The sequence below is a fragment of the Helicoverpa zea genome, chromosome 2 (genome assembly GCF_022581195.2).
Source record: "Helicoverpa zea isolate HzStark_Cry1AcR chromosome 2, ilHelZeax1.1, whole genome shotgun sequence".
Taxonomy (NCBI): domain Eukaryota; kingdom Metazoa; phylum Arthropoda; class Insecta; order Lepidoptera; family Noctuidae; genus Helicoverpa; species Helicoverpa zea.
Window position 1 is genome coordinate 9,219,451 of NC_061453.1, and position 20,036 is coordinate 9,239,486.

The 20,036-nt window shown below is 37.8% G+C and overlaps 1 protein-coding gene across 11 annotated transcripts in view; it reads right to left on the minus strand.

Annotated features, from left to right (window-relative positions):
• Positions 1-20,036, minus strand: part of LOC124644110 (TLD domain-containing protein 2) — an 84,520-nt gene that overhangs the window by 20,007 nt on the left and 44,477 nt on the right. For 9 of the 11 annotated variants that reach the window (XM_047183392.1, XM_047183398.1, XM_047183347.1 and 6 more), the window contains 12 exons: positions 17,342-17,403; positions 16,641-16,776; positions 13,628-13,720; positions 12,330-12,433; positions 10,078-10,271; positions 9,099-9,171; positions 8,098-8,250; positions 7,215-7,307; positions 6,701-6,895; positions 5,561-5,752; positions 4,982-5,118; positions 1,362-1,498 (listed from right to left, as the gene is read on the minus strand). In XM_047183392.1, coding sequence (XP_047039348.1) covers positions 1,362-1,498; positions 4,982-5,118; positions 5,561-5,752; positions 6,701-6,895; positions 7,215-7,307; positions 8,098-8,250; positions 9,099-9,171; positions 10,078-10,271; positions 12,330-12,433; positions 13,628-13,720; positions 16,641-16,776; positions 17,342-17,403 — 1,569 coding nt within the window. Of the gene's footprint in view, positions 1-1,361; positions 1,499-4,981; positions 5,119-5,560; positions 5,753-6,700; positions 6,896-7,214; positions 7,308-8,097; positions 8,251-9,098; positions 9,172-10,077; positions 10,272-12,329; positions 12,434-13,627; positions 13,721-13,845; positions 14,105-16,640; positions 16,777-17,341; positions 17,404-20,036 lie in introns of those variants that run through there. The other 2 variants (XM_047183355.1, XM_047183408.1) reach the window with 2 other exon arrangements.

Sequence of the window (20,036 nt, forward strand, 5' to 3'; positions counted from 1 at the left end):
ATGTTCAAAGGGAAGAGGAAGGGAAGGGAGACAAATTGGCGCGCTTTCGGGCCTCAACGAATGGGTTGTAGGTTGGTTGTAGGTACGATCATACGATGCGGGGCGCGGGCAGTGAGATTTTTTACAATAAATATTGATTATTTTGACTTTGATTAATTGTTTTATTTACTATTCAGCTAGAAATTTAATTTAAATATATTTATACTACCTGTGGAAACTAAAGCCCTTGGGGGGGAGGCACATGGCCAGTTAAGTAGTAGACTCTTTTGGTTGAAATGATGATGACGACCACCCTACATTTTTAGACCTTCATGAAATTTTCTAGTGATATAATATATGATTTATTGGTGATCTCTTTAAATTAGTTTGCTTAAATACTATTAGGACAAACCTATTATAATACATACAAAATCATTTATTTGGTACTTGACCCCATATCTCCATGATTTTCGGTAATTTATTGTGGAAATGATTTAATATTGTTTGGTGACTAGATTTGGTGACAAATCTACTATTTTGAGGGCAAACCCTATTATTTAAGAAACACAAAATGAATTAAATTGGTGACAGCTTAAATCATACCCCTTTTGAACTTAAAATTGATTAGATTCAGAGATATTGAATTTACGTCATTTACAATTGACGGCTGATTTCGGAGAACAATCTAGAGGTTTTATAAAAACTTATTTGTACAAAAATATCTAGTTTAGCATACTTGTTAACTTGTTAACCAGGCCAAACCTGTATCTACTAATAATATAATGAGGAAAAACTTTTATTTTTTATCACTAGAGTATCTATTCTATTAAAGGCTAAAGGCTACAAAAAATTAACACTACCAAACCGATTTAAAAAATTATTTCATTGTTGAGAAGCTACACTATCCTCGGGCACGGAGCTAGGCTGTATTTTATCCGGGCACGGAAAGTAGTTCAAAGTCAAAGTCAAAAACTAGGCTAATTTTTAGCACTTTTTCATGTCAAAAATTACAAAACGACAATACCCCCAAAACCCTTCACCACTTCCTGGCTGTGAAGAAGAAGCGGTGAAGAACAAACTTTCCAGCATCACAGCTGTCTATTACAATTTAATTATATTTAAGTTACAGCTAAACAATACCCTATAATTCCTTATCTGATATAGTTATCGGCACGAATCTTGAGCTCTGACCTTCACCTGCGAAGAAGTAATTTATTGGGTCCCTTTTGTGGTATGAAGTGAGGCGCGGAGGCGGGCTAAAGCGGTGATTGGCCCGCAGTGCATCGCGTCATAGCCGTCACTCGAGATTGGTTCTTGCTAATAAATCACTTCTGCGCAGAGACTTGTGCCGATAACTATAATAAACAGAAGTGTTTACGTACTATCAAAAGAGGCGAAGAGATCAGGCATGTCATCGACGGACACCATGCTGCGGTAGTCGAGGCGCGGGGGCGGGGCGCTGCCGCTGCTGGACGTCGACTTGGTGTGAGAGCGCCCGAAACCGCCCAGTGAACTGCGTCTATATACAAGTACAAACTTATTTAGATTATGGTTCTAGATTTTTGTAACTGGCATATAGTTTTAATACTTAAGCAGTATTGGCACCGCCTGCTTTTGTCAAACACGTAGGGTCTTTATACAGTTGCGCACTGTATTAAATATAATCTGAGCGATGGTGTACACTCATTCACCATTTATATAAAAATCACAGATATGATAGCCATCAAATAAAACTTAGGTATAGGTTACTTATTTATAGTCCTCATTATTTTAGATTTAGGTGAGAGATAGAAAAAAAAGAAAAGTTAAAATATCCTGCACCTGCAAAAATCAAAACTCAAGATTATTCCAGAGACTTCAGGGTAATCCAATAGCAAATTGGAGACACGCAAGGCACGTCTTATATGGAAGACGTCTTAAGCTAATCATGCCAAAACAGTACATAATACATATGAAAGGGTGCCGGTAATAGAAAGTGATGGAGTGTTGGTGAACCTAGAACATCATATTCCTAGAAATGAGGTGACATGACACAGAGTATAACGCTATAGGTTCTATCTGGGAAATGAAGGCTAGTACCTAACACATATACATCATGCTCTTTAGCTTTAATAGAGAACAACAGATTGTGACATTATAGAATGAAACAGCCAATCGATTAATAATAATAATTTCGTAAAAGTTAGAAATGGGTATGTTTATCGCAATTATCCTGTGAAAAATCTATTGGCTGTTTTACACTAAATACACTTGAAAAGTACCGCCTGACAAGACAGAATACAAATAAAAAACAAACACATTTATGCCGGTGGATATGCCTAGAAGAGTGATAGATAACGAATAAAAGGCCAGACAGAGACCACGGCGTCATAACAAACGCCTTAATACTTTGACTCATAGCTAAATCCCATACAACTAGTACGTGCCTACTGCGGGAAGTTTCACACATTTGTCAAACGCGTTATCTATAAGACGATAAATTGACATTTATGTACAGTAAGCTATTTGGAAGTCAATGAGAATAACAAACGATAAGTTATCGCAACACAAATATACATATTTATGTGTTACGGTTACAATAGATTCGCAGCGCTCAATAGAGTCAATTTATTTATTTTTATTATGTTTTTAACAAAAAGCTAGAACTTATTAATCACGGATAAAACGACGCGACGCGAGAACAAAAATAAAAGTCAAAATATTAAGGTTAGCATAGCACGAAGCTTTAACATATGGCGCTGTGGTCTATAGTTCGTCAAAGGCAACACATTATAGTTCGGCCATTCAGAGAATGCGTTCCTGACACGTCGCGATTGAACTGACGACGTAACTTTGCAATGGCGTTGCAGTTACGATAAAAATATTTTTGCTGGTTGTTTACCGTTTTAACAATTGAGGAGCATTAAAACAACATTATTATATCAATAATCAATGAATGTTATAATTTTGTGCCAAACTGAGTGTCAAATAACTTGGTAAACAATATTTTTCTAAATCTATACTGCGCTATTACAAGGTTATTTCAGCGGTTTATATTTTGTAGTGCTGTGCTAAAAATAACTGGCAAGTATCGTAATCTGTTCTTATACAGTTATAATATAAAATAATACGTTTTGATTTTCTTTTTAAGAATTGGAAAATAATGGACTATAAGACTTAATTATAACTTTTATGAAAAATAAAAATAAAACTATGACCAAACCGCATTTTTATACTTAGATTAAAAATGGTAACCCCAAATGGCGTTATGGGCCGCCATTTTGTGACGCTAAAACAGTCGTCCGTTGTCGTTTCGTGCGCATAGACCACGTTTTTCAAGTGTTTTCGATCTGTTTTTATTTGATTACCCGGCTTTTGTTAGACCGAGATATCAGGATTGATTCTGTTATTGATAATAATATAATTATACATGTAGGCGAAGATGATGATGAAGACACCACCTCCTCAAGCAAATCGGAGTCTGATTAATATTCTGTTCGCACATTCAATTCAATGTACTTGTAACAAAGAATAAATAAAACAATTTTATTATATGAATATTACCTTTTTTTGGTTTCCACTTAAATAACTAAAATATAAAACAAATGATTCCGCCAATTTAAAACGAAAATAATCTTAAAATAATGCGGCGGTTCATTTTGAAGGAACGGTAACGAACTCAGTGTTATGTTGTGCCCATCACTAGTCGTGACTAACTGATAGGTGTCAGGAACGCATTCTCTGAACGGCCGAAGTATACAATCGGGCACATCGAGACTTGCAGCGGAACGTGACGTCACGTACCCCGAAGTAGAAAACACGTCCTGGGGCGCCTCTTCAGACGGGGTCTTACTCAGGAACAAACCGGTACCGAACTCCACTAGGTTCATTGGCGAGCTAGCGGTCAATGAATATAGCGGAGTCGAGTCATTCGGTACGTCCCGGTAAGCATCCACGGTAGCAAAACAAAAATTGACGATTGCTATATTAATTGATTTAGTTTCCAGCATGTGTATATGTGTGTCGCATGTTCGTGGCGTCGTTTATTGTTGTCGGTAGCGATTACAACTGCCGTGCAAACATCGTAAACACGGCACAAAACACACAGTTGTTTGATCACGCTCGTAAAATAATCATATAAGTACAAAAGGGTTAATTGCCATGTTTGCAACATGCTATTCATGACTAATATCAAATTAGTCTTATATGTATTTTTAGTCACAAATTAAAATAATAATGGCTGCCACCGACAAACTTTGCCACGATCTGATTTATGTAAACCAACATTTTGAGTACATTGTGAGCGGCACGTGGATATCTTCTTTACTAAATACTGTGAAGATGTGACACTTATCCCAACTCATATTAACTACTGTAGTGAGTTTTTGAGCCTTTGATTGGCTGTTATTGCCACCAATCAAAATACAAATAAAAATAAAGCCTGAAACCTTAAATTACACTGTCCAACTCAACTCCAGCATGTGACGAAAGCCAGTTATAAGCACTATAGAAGTTATTTTCAAAGATCAAGAGTGAAGTACATAGTAGGATACAGTTGATTTTGTTACTATGTGCAACAGGATTGTACGTTGACTTTTTACAATATTAATAAGTTAGGAAATATAATATTCAATGAATGTATAATAAATGAACAAACAACTTGGATGGAAGTGCTTGATCCATCCTAAGATGATAAAATAAGAGGCCAGTGGTTATGGCTGAGCGCATCGAACAGTATTTTCTACTGTCAAACAATTATCGACATTGTATTCATTGTAATAAAGTCTAAAATCAATTAACACAACAGTCACATGAAGAGCGTCATCCTAAAAAAAAGTCAATTGATTTAAGATTCTATTCCCATGACGATAATGTCGATAATAGAATCGCTTTGCTCAACGCCATAATTTCAGCGGCCGTTCACCTAATCATCATGTTTGTTGTGTCAGATCTGGCCACTGATGTAGGCATAATGTTCTGGGGTCGTATTACGGGTAGTTGAGGGGGAGTGGGGAGGTCGTACCTGTTGAAGACCTTGGAGAAGACGCTGGTGTTGTGGCTGTCAGCGGAGGCGGGGAGGGACTCGCTGTGCGAGCCCTGTGCGGCCTCGCCGGTCAGGCCTTCCACCCATGACAGCGGGTATGAGAGACGCTTCAGCATCTGTTGGAGGTAGAATAGTTGCAGGTTATATTGTGAGTTACATACAGATAACATAAGAAAACTGGTGTGGGAAATATTTTCTTTATTGTGTTGATGAGAAATCTTCAAATTGTCTCCCTCCTACTTGATTGGAGTGGAAGGGATCGTCTTATTGCCTTACAATACGCCTGCGTCGTTTAAGAGCACAATAACGCGGGTGATTAAAGATACACATGTTCGTCATTACGAGGGATGACCTTTCTCAGTGGGCGGGAACTCTCATTAAAATTTTAATAACTATATTTTAAATTCCATATTTTTTTGTTGATTCAAGATATGTTATTATGTAGTAATCTGTGAAAATGTTGTGGGTAATGTATTTGTTAAGCTTTGGACTACGCTATTACTGCCTTATACTACTACTGTTTGTTTTCCTAAATACATAAATAAGTAAGACACATACCTTATTCTTCTTATCAGGCTTAGCATCATCCTTGGCGGCGGGCGCGGCGTCGCGGGAGAAGGACACGGCGGCGGGCTTGCGGGCGCGCTCGGCGTCGCTGTGCGGCGGCGCGGAGAGAGGCGGCTCGCCGCGCGCCAGGCACACGGGCGGCACCCACTCCGCTGACAGCACGATGTCTGCGTCGCTGTATACCTAAGAGCAGCGGGTTTTTGTTAAATGCTGAGAGGGTATATTTGCCTGAGAGTTGGGAGCAGATTTGATCCCCTCTGACCCCACTATCTTAGTTTTTTCTATACCATTTCATAGGTTTAAAGATTTGTTCAGGCTCGTCCTGAACAAGTCATTCGTTCTCAGCGACGGAACCACAGCTTTAATTTTTGTTTAAATGTTGACAGATCAAACAACATTTATATTTTAAATTTCAAAGTGGAACTTTCTATTTTTGATCTGACTGGTTTTCCTCTACCTACACTAACTTAGTTGACATTTATTTTACATATAAGATCCATTACACACACAAACAAATTAAGATTTACACAGAAGAAATAGTCGAAATATTTTCAACCATAGACCCAAAGAAATGAAAGAATCAGCTTCAGTGTTAGCTTCAGTGCAAAGTGCTTTAACAAAAGAAGGTGCAGAAAAAGAAGACCAACGACCACGACGAGGAACGACCGAAAGATTCCGAAAGTAAAGTTTCGACGACACGAAGTCCAGTGTAGTACAGGAACATGGCTTATGACGTCACGGTCTCACCTCATCGCACGACGAGTACACAGAATCGGATCGCGCGTCCGCGTTCCTATGCAGTACTACGAAACATTGCAGTGCATGCGCCGCTTCTTGGTGCCAATTACTACTGTACTTGGGTATCTCCAGCTCGGTAGACTCGTATATCGTGTCTATCTCATGATAATACTCATCGCAATCTACGAGGGAGCCCTAGAAATTTGTTAGTGTTAATTATGTAAAAAGGCAAAATAAATGTTTAATATGTGTTAGTTAAAGTTGAACTGCGTGCCACCACTGTGATTCTGAAAGCGGCAAAAATGGGGCATGCATTCTTCTCAAGTGTTGACTTGGGGGGTGCAATATATTGAAGCACAAAAGATACCAACAATATTTAGTGTTTGTACATACTTTCTTGGAGTTAGCAGGAGTGACATGCAGCAGTGGGTCGCGGATGTCTATGCCGGAGTCGTGGTAGGAGAGCTTGACGAGATGCTGAGCGTCATCGTCAGCCGCGTCACCGCCCTCCGACCCGTCGGCGGCGGCCGCGGCGTCCGGCTCACCGCCAACGCTCTCATCCTTGCATGCGTCCGCGCTCGAAGATACCTGGGACAATTGAGTACACTGTCAAGACTGTTTAAAAATAATACTAAAAATGAGTAATTAAAGTATAGAAAACGTTTTTGTGAAGAACATTCAATGCATTAAAAGTATCTGTGTACGAGAATGGAGAAGTGTAAATAGTGAACCGTGCACTTCGTGAATAATGTAAGACGTGAAACATACGATTTGATAAAAAAAATACATAGATTTGAATATGAGGTATGTAGGTGCTGAGTAAAAAAAAAGCAAGAACGTCCAGTGACATAAAAAGAGAAGATAATTCAAGACATAAAAAGACTTTACTCTTTGATTCGAAGCTCACCTCGCTTCCTTGATCGATGGACATTCTGTCCTTACTCGGTATAGCCCAATGTTGGTCCAGTAGCGACTTTCGTCTGTCTTCGGTAGATTGCTGCTAAAATGAAAATGAAAACAAAATCTCTTGTGAAACATAAGCGAAACAAAAATAAAATGAAACTATAGTTCGGCCATTCAGAGAATGCGTTCCTGACACGTCGCGATTGAACTGACGACGTAACTTTGCAATGGCGTTGCAGTTACGATAAAAATATTTTTGCTGGTTGTTTACCGTTTTAACAATTGAGGAGCATTAAAACAACATTATTATATCAATAATCAATGAATGTAGTTACGTCGTCAGTTCAATCGCGACGTGTCAGGAACGCATTCTCTGAATGGCCGAACTATAGGTGTTTTTTTTCTGCAGTGATCCCTGCTGTGATAAGCAATAAATAAAACTTAAAAGTGTCGCGTGTGTATTCAGCTTGTCTTCAATGAGTTACCCTGCAAATAGCGTCCCCAAGCGTTTGGATAAAGCAGGACACATTCTAGCTTTTTGTGTTCGGTTGATTTACGGTACCCGACAGTTTATGAGGCGTTTTGGCCATTCAATGACATTTATAATGAGTCGGTTTGTGTTCCAATCATTTCAATCCCTACACCAGTGAGAGGAATACACAAACGAAAACCTCACATCTTGCAATACCGTTGAAGGATTGAGCATTAATCACCGCACTTGCTCAATGCGGGTTGGTGATTTCAGACTTTATAGTTCAGGTTTCCTCAAGATATTTTTCCTTCACCTTTTTATCAGTCATTGGTGTCTAATACATCTTAGAAAGACTTATTACAGTACCATTTAATTTTAATATGTAATTGTGGCTCAGCCAGGTAATGAGTCGTACCTGCAGAGCAGTAGGAGTGACGAGCTCGCGGTCGAAGGCCTTGGGGAAAGCGGCGCCGCCGCGGTCCTCAGCTTCGTCAGGACGCGGCTCAGCGGCAGACTCGCCCTCCGCGCCCTCGCCCGTAGCCGCCTGCAGCTCGGGGAATGTTTCATCCTAAACAAGACATTCATTATTTCCATTACATACCACAGAAGGCTGTCGATAAACATCTTCGGCGGGTAGCCAAAAGCCAGTAAGCCTGACAAGCAGTCTTACCAACGCGTATTGGGTTGCGCGAGTACCTGGGTTGAGAAGGTCAGATAGGGCAGTCGCTCCTTGTAAAACACTGGTACTCAGCTGTATCCGGTTGGACTGGAAGCCGACCTCATAGTTGGGAAAAGGCTCGGGAGATAATATATACTACAAAAGGTTTTCAAATTAATTGAATTTTGCAACTATTATGGCCAGTTTCACCGGTTTCCGATAGTCTCTGATAGGCCTATAAGGAGCTTATCTGACAGATAAACAATAGCTTTTGGTTTCACAGATCTAAGATGGCAATATCTGGCAGAAATTATAAGCAACCTTTATCTAGCAGACTGCATTATAGTTCGGCCATTCAGAGAATGCGTTCCTGACACGTCGCGATTGAACTGACGACGTAACTTTGCAATGGCGTTGCAGTTACGATAAAAATATTTTTGCTGGTTGTTTACCGTTTTAACAATTGAGGAGCATTAAAACAACATTATTATATCAATAATCAATGAATGTTATTACGTCGTCAGTTCAATCGCGACGTGTCAGGAACGCATTCTCTGAATGGCCGAACTATAACTAAGTATCACAGCTAACTGGCAGTTTATCGGAAGTTAGGCCTTAGTGTTTTATTATAATAACTGTTGGTTCAGTTTTATTGACACGATAAGAAGAACATTTGGCGTTTAAAATGTTTTATCAAGTGTGTTTTAATTTCAAGGACAAAATCTTGCAAACAACACGAGGGAAAATATATATCTTACTTTGACTAGAAGCGAGTCCTTTCCGGGAGAGAGTTCCGACTTATTCATGTAGTAGATCTCAGCCTGCTCGGCTCTGAAAACAAACATTCATTGGCTTATACTACTTTATTTTCATACAATCATTATAGCGATAATACTAGAAGATATAAAACAATGTAACTGTTACGCAACCGTGAAAATTACTTTAGATCCAGTTACAGTCTACAGTCAAACATCAAGGTGTTAGAAATCTGCTAACCTTTTGTATAATTTGTGATAGTTATAGCGAAAATCAACCAATTAAAACTATAAACAATACCTCAAATATTTAATTAACAACATCACTGTATGTTTGGTTTACACACAGATTATAATGAATGGGAACCAGCGATCGCACAATATTATTGTTGTTGAAAATGTTTAAATAAACTGTTTGTTTTGAATTAATGACTGCATCATTATTTATTCACAGTTCGATTTAAAAATAAAATAAACTGAGCAGATTATAAATGGAGTGCTCATTAACGAGGAATTTAAGCAAAACATTGCCTGTTAGCTCTCTAATGGTTTGTTTATTTATAGTACGCAGCCCACGTGATATGTATTTAACAATTGCAAATGTTATGCTCATTACCATGGGTTGATTCAAGTAACTCAGATAACTGGAAATTAGATAATACATATTGAGTTTACTGTGTAGCGGCCACATAACAAGAAAAGTTCCAGATATCTAAAGATGTATTGAAAGAGATAGATAGATTAAGTATAATATGTATGCCAAAGGTCTAAAGTAAGCAACAGGATTTCAACTTTTTAGCTATAAGTCTGGCACCCTCCCACTCGCATCAATTCGATGATTCATAATATTGACCAGAACAATAATAATGAGATGATGCCAGTCCAATACTATAACAAAATATTCCCAGGCGCATATTTTTGAATACACGATAAACAAAATGCATGTATAGTATATCAACCCAAAGCAAAAGTATGTACAAACTTGTGCGTGTTATGGTCGGGTCCGTGTGTGCGCATGTGCGCGATGTCGTAGAAGATGGCGGCGTTGACGACGTACTCCATGGGCGCGATGACGCCGTACGACTCCGGCCCGTGCTCCATCACCAGCGTGTCCGACACGTTCGGGTCGAACATCACCGCGTTCGGCGTCACCAGGAGCACCCCGGAGACCACGCCCTGGAGAAACAATAATATATGTATTAGGCTGGGTTGCACCAGGCATCTATATCGATAACCAAACTATAACCAGCAGTCAAACTACTTTTTTTGACCAATTGGCGGCAATTTGATGCTTGGTTATGGTTACATGGAGCAACCTACCCTAATAATAATATATTTCTGGTAGTTTTAAGTCGTGGAAGTAACAAGTTAATGACCTGAGCACCATTTATTTCGGCCTTACCCATAAGAACTAGGGAAGGAATGCCGAATCGTATAGAGACCTCTAGGAACAACCCCAATAAGATTTGTTTAGAATTAACACCAGAAACACCTTTAAAGTAGCAGCTTTTATTTAAATTAAGTCCTTCGGAACTATTGTGCTTCGAAGGACCAAGTATTATAGCACAAAATAGGTTAGTTGCTCTAGATAACGTTGTTGCATTATCGACTTGCAGCTGAGACTGCACAAATATACTTGACCGACATACCCAGTCTCCATTACAAATAAAAGAAGACAGACAATATTTGTTGTGAACTTATATGTCCAAACAAACAAACATTGTAATAGTAAGCTTGTCAATACACAAACAATAATTTAAAACCTAAATAATGCATTCAATGATTGCTTTGGTTAACAACAATAACTTTACTTTTAACAAATATGTGGCATTCACTTCATTAATTACATTTCCTCCAATCAATTACTATACTTCGGCCGTTCAGAGAATGCGTTCCTGACACCTATCAGTTAGTCACGACTAGTGATGGGCACAACATAACACTGAGTTCGTTACCGTTCCTTCAAAATGAACCGCCGCATTATTTTAAGATTATTTTCGTTTTAAATTGGCGGAATCATTTGTTTTATATTTTAGTTATTTAAGTGGAAACCAAAAAAAGGTAATATTCATATAATAAAATTGTTTTATTTATTCTTTGTTACAAGTACATTGAATTGAATGTGCGAACAGAATATTAATCAGACTCCGATTTGCTTGAGGAGGTGGTGTCTTCATCATCATCTTCGCCTACATGTATAATTATATTATTATCAATAACAGAATCAATCCTGATATCTCGGTCTAACGAAAGCCGGGTAATCAAATAAAAACAGATCGAAAACACTTGAAAAACGTGGTCTATGCGCACGAAACGACAACGGACGACTGTTTTAGCGTCACAAAATGGCGGCCCATAACGCCATTTGGGGTTACCATTTTTAATCTAAGTATAAAAATGCGGTTTGGTCATAGTTTTATTTTTATATTTCATAAAAGTTATAATTAAGTCTTATAGTCCATTATTTTCCAATTCTTAAAAAGAAAATCAAAACGTATTATTTTATATTATAACTGTATAAGAACAGATTACGATACTTGCCTGTTATTTTTAGCACAGCACTACAAAATATAAACCGCTGACATAACCTTGTAATAGCGCAGTATAGATTTAGAAAAATATTGTTTACCAAGTTATTTGACACTCAGTTTGGCACAAAATTATAACATTCATTGATTATTGATATAATAATGTTGTTTTAATGCTCCTCAATTGTTAAAACGGTAAACAACCAGCAAAAATATTTTTATCGTAACTGCAACGCCATTGCAAAGTTACGTCGTCAGTTCAATCGCGACGTGTCAGGAACGCATTCTCTGAATGGCCGAACTATAACTAGTAAACATGCCGTTTGTAACACTGCATGTTATGTTATCAACACAATAAATGATAACGTAAAAATAGCTATGAAAATAAACTGCGAACAATGTGAAAACAAATAAATGAAACGTAGATTCCTTTCATTTCCGTTTATAGTCTTGTATGTACTTGTTTGCAATTTTCAGGCTCTAAATACAACTATATTCTTATATATAAAGATAAGTAGCACAATAAACTCTTCAGACTTCAGATTTGTTGGGTAACATCTTTAAAATCTTAATTTTCTTACTTCAGAACTGCTTGACTTAATTATCTGGATTAATTATAGCACCACTGTTTATAGCAGCATTGTAACGTTAATTTCCATGCCTTAATCTTGATCAGCACTAAAAACAAAGCAATATCGATTCATACCTGTCCATCAGTGATGTGCCTGACGTTGATCTTGAGGAATCGCTGTGGCGCGCAGCTGCTGGCGGGCGCCTCGGGGGAGCCCGGCCGCAGGCTATCCAAGATCTCTGCAATATAACAACAAGCTACATTAATATACGATATATCACCTCGTTATTTAAATAAATACGAAATAACTGGCTTGGAGTGCATTGTGCTCTCTTTGTGTGAGATCATTTCGTGATTGCTCTAGCATCTTCCATCGCGTGACGGTCGATCTACTAATCTACAGCTGTTCCACTCGAGTGACGTCACGACGCTCATTTGCAGTTTCCACGTTGTACAAAATACTGAACAGCTGTTAAACTATCGTGACCACTGCCCTTCCTTTGTCTGCTTTTAAGGACAGATATTCACATAGGTGTACATTATAAGGTCTTTGAACTCATTTGATAATGTACGTGTCATGTTTTTCTATTTTATTACACTTAACCATGAGAATGTTATATAAAGAGTTGATGTAGCCTTCGTAAGTACCAGTATAATTTGCTGTATTATTTGATGAGAAACATAATTAGGGCACGAGTATAGTTCGCGAGGTAAATCATCTGTCATGGCCGTGACTCCGGTGCATTTATCTTTCCATCATCACTCATTGAGACTGACAGTGACAGACCGCCTACATTGAAAACATAACCTATAGAACACCTATATATATTGTATGAACCTTAATATCTTTCTGTATTACAAAGCAGATTTGTTTGTGTCCTTCTCAAAGGAAGTGAAATAATACCAGTAGATACCACATGACAATAATGGAATATTTTTAATTGTGGTTATTATAACATCATTGAAGACAGAAGTAGTTTGTTTTCCGGGTTGTAAATTGTAAATAGGTACGCTATCAACCAGAATTGTTATCAGACTTATTACTGTGTCAATTGCCACAGTACCACCCATTATTTTCTATAGGAGGAATATATCACCATAGTTTAATGTTAATTTGATTTGTCTGGAGTTGAAATGCTTTCATTGATTAATTCATCAAATATAATAATAAATAGGGAAGCAAACGTAATTTGGTCCAAACTCTACCATATTTTTGTGTTGAAATGCGGTTAGGTCGATGTTGTGCAGTGTGCGTCGTTAAAAATATTGCAAACACTTGTTAGTGCTCGATAACAAGTCGAGTTTAGCGTGATCTGATAACGGATCGCTACATGCCGGTTGTTAAAATTCATCCAGATACAGCTATTGTACCTAAGAACAATCTATTGCTAATTTTGTTTACTGTGTGCTTCGTTAATTGCGCTGTTTCATACCTTTTTCTTGTGCGGGCTCGCTCGGTGGGCCCTGTGTTGACTCAGATGTGTTATCGCCGCTCTCTGACGGGCCATCCGAGTCTTTATCGCCATCTGGAATTCGACACACCACTTGTTATTTACACCTGTTATTGTTTACTTACGTGTCATACTAGCCGGTCGTGAGCTAAAGCCGCCTTTTACCATAAAATGATACGGAAAATAGCACGAAAACACACCGTGATACCACCGCTTCAGGAATTCAAAACTGAACATTATCGAGCTGAACCGACACTGGGTCCATATCGGCACATTTATCGGTTGTGATAAACCGAATCCATTATTATCTTGGCGTCCACAGCTGACGAAGTGAACCCCAGTGGCTGTACAATTGATTCCACTGTGGCGTAATTACAAATGTAGGACGAAATGTAATTTAGTGACAAATTAAAATAGAATGGGTAGAGCGCAAAGCGTTCGCTCAGCGTGGCGGCCGCGTCTGTACTCCGGCGCGGCCAATGTTGTAACTTGTGTTTGCCGTGCAAATAGGAGAAAAATTTGTTCCATGCCTACGTCATGCATGAATGAATAACATCAAGGCTGAATGTTATTGTTTTGTTTCATGCCTTGACAATGTAGCATCTTGTGCAATGTGTGCGCTTTGGGTGCAAGTAATGCTGCTTCTCATCTCCATATTTACTGACAATCGCCTAGCTTTGATTACCATCTTCTAAATATAAACTATCTATTGAAAACACAGGATGCGCATACTTCAATTTAAATGTAATTGATAAACGTACGAGATCGTCTCTGTGTTGTCTGACTAACAATATGAAATTGTGACGAGCGTGGAAAAATCTGAATTACAGGCGACGTCAAGAGGTTATTGAAAATAAATAGCTTTATTAGATATACAGATTAGCATCTAAATAACCTAGTAGAAATTTCCTATACGCAAGGAGCGATGTCGTCAGCACCAGTGTTTATGTACACGCGGTTGAAACACATAAACTGAGCATATCTCCTGAATATTCGCTTTTGATGTAGACTTCACAAACTAATATAAATTATTATGATTATTTGACCGCCAACTGTATTTACGTCTAACTTTTAAAGAAATTTGCGCTGTTTCAATCATAGATATCAATTCAAAGATAAAAATTACCGCTAAAACTATTCGGTGGTGGATTACGATAACAACAGAAGATTCCAATCGCATATCAATGTTAATTTATTGATAAAGCCCTAATAATTAATAATATTACATTGATAAATTATAGCTATCATAGCGAAAGATAATATGATAAAAAATGGAACCCCCAAATACCTACATAAATATACAGCAGCAGTGTAACCAAGAACCAGTGCCATGCTAGATAAGCAACCGGCAAGAAGCAATACTTTCAGCTGTTCTTGCCAAATTATTGTCAAATAACGAAGGTTGCGTTTCGCAAGGAGCATTTTCTCATATAAATTATCCGACAGAGTTGCAATCGTTTTGGGCCACACCAAAACATGTTTTTACTACTTCTGTTGTAAATTGGAAATGCAACGAATAGCATAACCTTAACATCCTCATTTCGCAAATAAATATTTTGGAAAGCATATAGGTAGGTATAAAAGTAGTTTATTGCTAGCAGTTTTGTATACGAGGCCGCTTTTAATAATATAGCCTTCGTTAAAACCGGCTGAAGCTATCGACACGAGGTATTATGACGAGTGTGAAGACGCTTCAGACTACTTTTCATTCAGTTCACGTAAAGGTCCTCAGAACCGCCGTCAACTAAGGTGGTATTTTTCATTCTAATTAAATCTATGGACTTATATTTCTCTTTTATTTCTAGAGAACATTTATTGAAAACTGTATGTTATCCACGGGTATATTTTTAAGAATTATGCCTCAATTTAGATCTGGGTCTTGTTTAAAATCTCGCGTTGGCGAAGTATCAAATATTTATAAGTGCATTATTGTGGTGACAGTTAACGAGTGAGTCGTGCGCTACCCTGCGTCGTCATTGCATTTGTAATCGAAAATGTTCTCACCGCAGTCGGGACATAATTATTGTCGTGGTCGGTGGCAATAATATGTATTGTATAAACAAACGCCGGTAACCTTCGCGGCGTCCTTTTCCTGTCTGTAGCCGAGAAATTTTACGGTGCTTTCATGATATGCATAACGTGAAATTATATTTACAAACACGGAATACTTAATAGGTGAGCACGCAAGCTAATGTTGAAACAGTGAGCTGTTTCCTTGCCGTATCTAGGGTAATAGAAAAGCTAGATAACAGTAAGTACTCAAGCATGTTCGTTCTCATTCGTCAAAATCGCATATAAAATCCTTGTATTTATTGCACATAATCTGCATCGTTAAACGTGATAAAGTGTTCTTACACCCATAAAGACCACTTTACTTTGGCTACCACTATAGTAATAATTATACCACTTACTTTAATTGTATTTGGATGGAAAAATCTAAAATAGCTGCGTAAAATATAAGACAGTTTTAATTAAAGAACTCAAAAATCCTTTGAAGTGGAAATGTCTAAAATAGAAGACGAGTAGACGACGCTTTATTTACGTGGACACAGCGTATAAATAAATAGCACGCAGTTCTATTTTGGTTTGATGGCGTCTCGTGCGTATAGGACTTTTCATATTTTTATAAATATTTAATTAAAATCATTATCAAATAGTCCCATGAGATTCTGGCAATGGCTATAAAGGGGTTCCGAGAAGTCTGATGTGTAGTATATTATTACATGAATATTAATAAAAATAAAATACTTATAGTAATTCCAAACCGTCTCTCTGGAATCGTTATGCAGATAGTCTCCCTAACAGAGTTTTGTACCTACAACTCTGTGTACATTATGTACGTTCAATTCTTCTAACCATGGGAACTATACAGCGAATAGGGAAAGCTTTACAGCAAAAAGCGGAAACTATACGATTCTGACTGCAAAACTGTGTCTGACGTTGTTGCAATGTAAAGTATAGTGTCTGATGAAGGTTTTCATGAAGCAAGTCTCACCTTTCCGTTTGTCGGGCACCAGCAGCGTCTGTCCCGGGAAGATGAACTGGGTGGCGAGCCTGTTCAGCTTGGTCAGCTCCGAGGGGGTCGTGTCGAACCTTGCCGCTAGCGACGTCAGGGTGTCACGGTCTCGAACCTGTGGAAGAAATTCATTTGTTAAGACTTTCGAAAAATCCTTAGCATTATGTCAATAATTCTTATTTTTACATGAGCTGATTCTGTATTAAAAGCGTCGAGCCTCCAAAAACCCCTTTTCATCTTTTCAGATAAAACTACTTTAGTTCAGTTAGAACTACATTGTATATTGAAACAAAAAAGCTATTCCCTTGAAATAAACTTATTGGTTTTTATCCAAGAATGCATGAAACTTTATTACCCCGCATTTTCTCCAGAGAGCACACGAGAATATGGCTGCATTTTATGAAAATAAGACAGCATAATACTAAATTTTCATTTTCAATATGAGATTACACATTGTCATGGTGTTCGGGTTAACGAACAGTGGTGACCTACTGTCCATTCAACCGTGGGAAGTGGATTAACATTAAAGTGCCCGAAAGTGAATGTATACCGAGCCTGTCATTACTTAGTCTATTGTGTATCGAGTAAGCTCTTGTCTAGTAATCCACTTTAGATTGGCCAGCCCATTATGCCACAAAATCAATACTTGCTACCGTTAATGCTAGCATTCAATCAATTACCGTATAAGTCATTGTTTTTATCGGTGGAGGGGGCGGTAATCTCTTAGCTTGCTCGTCTTCATCTGTAACAAAATAAAAAATAAAATTTAACTTTATAATCGTTGATCCTTTCACAATATATCTAAATGTAACATGGATGGACATTGAACGTGTTGTAAAAACGCCTTGCAAAATAGCAATACGAGTTCACAATGCGCAAATTGCTCTGCGCGGTGTGGTCGGCGTTGCATTGGCAAAGTGTAATGTAAGCAAAATGATTTATGATATTATCGTAAAGGTTTCGATAACGGCAGTGATTTTGTTATTGCGTAAGTTATAGCATTGATCGATTCTCCGGACTTTGGATACTTTTGTTGTAAAATCAATTGCATTAACTTTCGTTAGTCATCTCGAAGTCATAAAATATTGACTGTTATTTCGTAGACACATATTAAGTAAGTTTCATAAATCATTAGCAAACAAAAATCCGTTCAAGGTTAAAAACAAGCAACCAATAAATTACAGAATGTAATTAGATACTCAAAAAACTTGATATGCCATTTGTACTTAAAAAGCGATTACTACAGTGATCAAAGTTATTTTAAATAACAGCCCTTACATCAATCATCAGTTCAGAAAAGTAAAATAAACAAATAGGTACCAGATGATTGAAATCTTGGACATAATCATAAATCAACTGTCAAAACTCGATAATACGTGCTAATATTCTCGACCATTGATCAAAATTTTAATAAGTTTATTTAGGCCAAACCAAACGTTATAGTACAGTCGTCAGCATATAAAAAGTTTGTACATGAAGATTTATCTCTAGTTACGAAATCATAAATCAACATGATGATAGAATAAAAACGTAGCAATAGAAACAAATAGACAGTGCGGTGTTTTCACAGAATTTACTGGATTAATTATATGTTTTGAAAGCCGGATGTTAGTATATAATCAGTCTGTTTATTTTGAAAATATATCTCGATCCAAGGCATGATTTGCGACAGGCAGAGATGACGTGACTCCGAGAAATCGTTCTTTGTCACGTATTACGCACCTCTGTACTACGTATGCAGGTATGTGCCCGTCATACCACTTTTCTACTTACATCCTATACCTATTTAGATTACGATCCGATATACATACGTCACAAGGTAAGAAACAAATTGATTAAATGTCACGGCATTTCTAAAACATCAATAAAAAAAGTTCATTATAATATTGCCTGCATAGATGTTTGTTTATAATGCAAATTAAGGCTATTCAGAAATTCTATTTAATACTGAGTCAGCGTGCGAATACGTAGCGTTGGTATCAGCCCAACCCACATTTATTTATATGTTATATAAAATGAGACAGATATTTACTGTCGTCTCTCCAGTCTCCGGCTGTCTAGTACATAGTACCTACGTGATTAAAATTCTTGGAGGTCACAGCCTCAGTCTCACAGCTTAGGGCAAGTTTTGTTCATGAGTCGATTGACCAGTACGATAACCGAGGCAAGTTGGTTGGAGCACGAATACTTCAAATTCCTTAAAAATAAATATGTAATTGAATGCCGTGACAAGACTATAAACGTGTAGACTGTAAGCATTGTTTTGATATTAAAGTAGATGCTCCTATTCTTATCGCGTATTCATATTTTGTAATATTGGCCCAAATTAAACTCTGAAATAGTTCCACAACATGTTCTATTTACATAATTGAAGATTATGACGACAACATTTCATAAGTACGCTTAGTGTTGGGCCCGCAACCCGCCACTAAACATAATCGCCAGCTTTGTAATGTGTTTTAATGAAAGGGTTTAAGTTTTAACATTGTTTTAATGTCCTCACAACGCGGCAATTAAATGTTGTAAGTTAAGTTTGCGCAATAGGGGTAATAATAAAACAGTTTAGTATTCCCATACGACTAAACAAACTGGACGAAGCTTCAATGTTACTCTCGTTTTGTTTAACAACGCGTGGGAGAATACTTACAAGGATTTAATTGTAAGAAATAACTGCATCTATTCTTATTATTCAATTAATAAATAATTAAATGATTGTTGATTAATTTACAGTTCTTAACGTGATATCTTGTAATGCAAAGTTTTAAATTGATGTCTTCTTGTAGACTTGACTACGTTGTACGTCTTCCCACTGCCTCGTTGGTCTAGTTGTCGCAAGTGCGGCTGCTGAGCACGAGGTCTCGGGTTCGATTCCCGAGTCGGGCCGAAATCGCTTTGTGGGTTTTAGAAGACTTTCACAAAGCAGCCCGGAGTCTGGAAGTTGGTGATTGATACACCCGTGCATCGGAGAGCACGTAAATGTCGGTCCTGCGCCTGATCTCTCTCCGGTCGTGTCGGGTTGCCGTCCCATCGGGCTATGAGAGTGAAGGAATAGGGAGTGCACCTGTGTCTGCGCAAATGCTTGTGCACTATAATATGTCCTGCGCAGTTGGCTAATCTCCTTACGTGAGAACAGCCGCCATAGCCGATAATCGGCTAGGAGGACATCATCATCACGTCTTCCCAATTTGATAGACTTACATGAATTAATTTATACTAGGACGAGTTTAATTTTGGATCTTAAGCACATTAAGAATTGATCACTCATTAAATTAATCTTGTGAATTCTTGTGACGTGTGCAGTAATAACATCTTTCCGTTATGCGCATGTATGAATTATTGCTCACAATTTATTTCTGGATATAAGGACATGTGAGT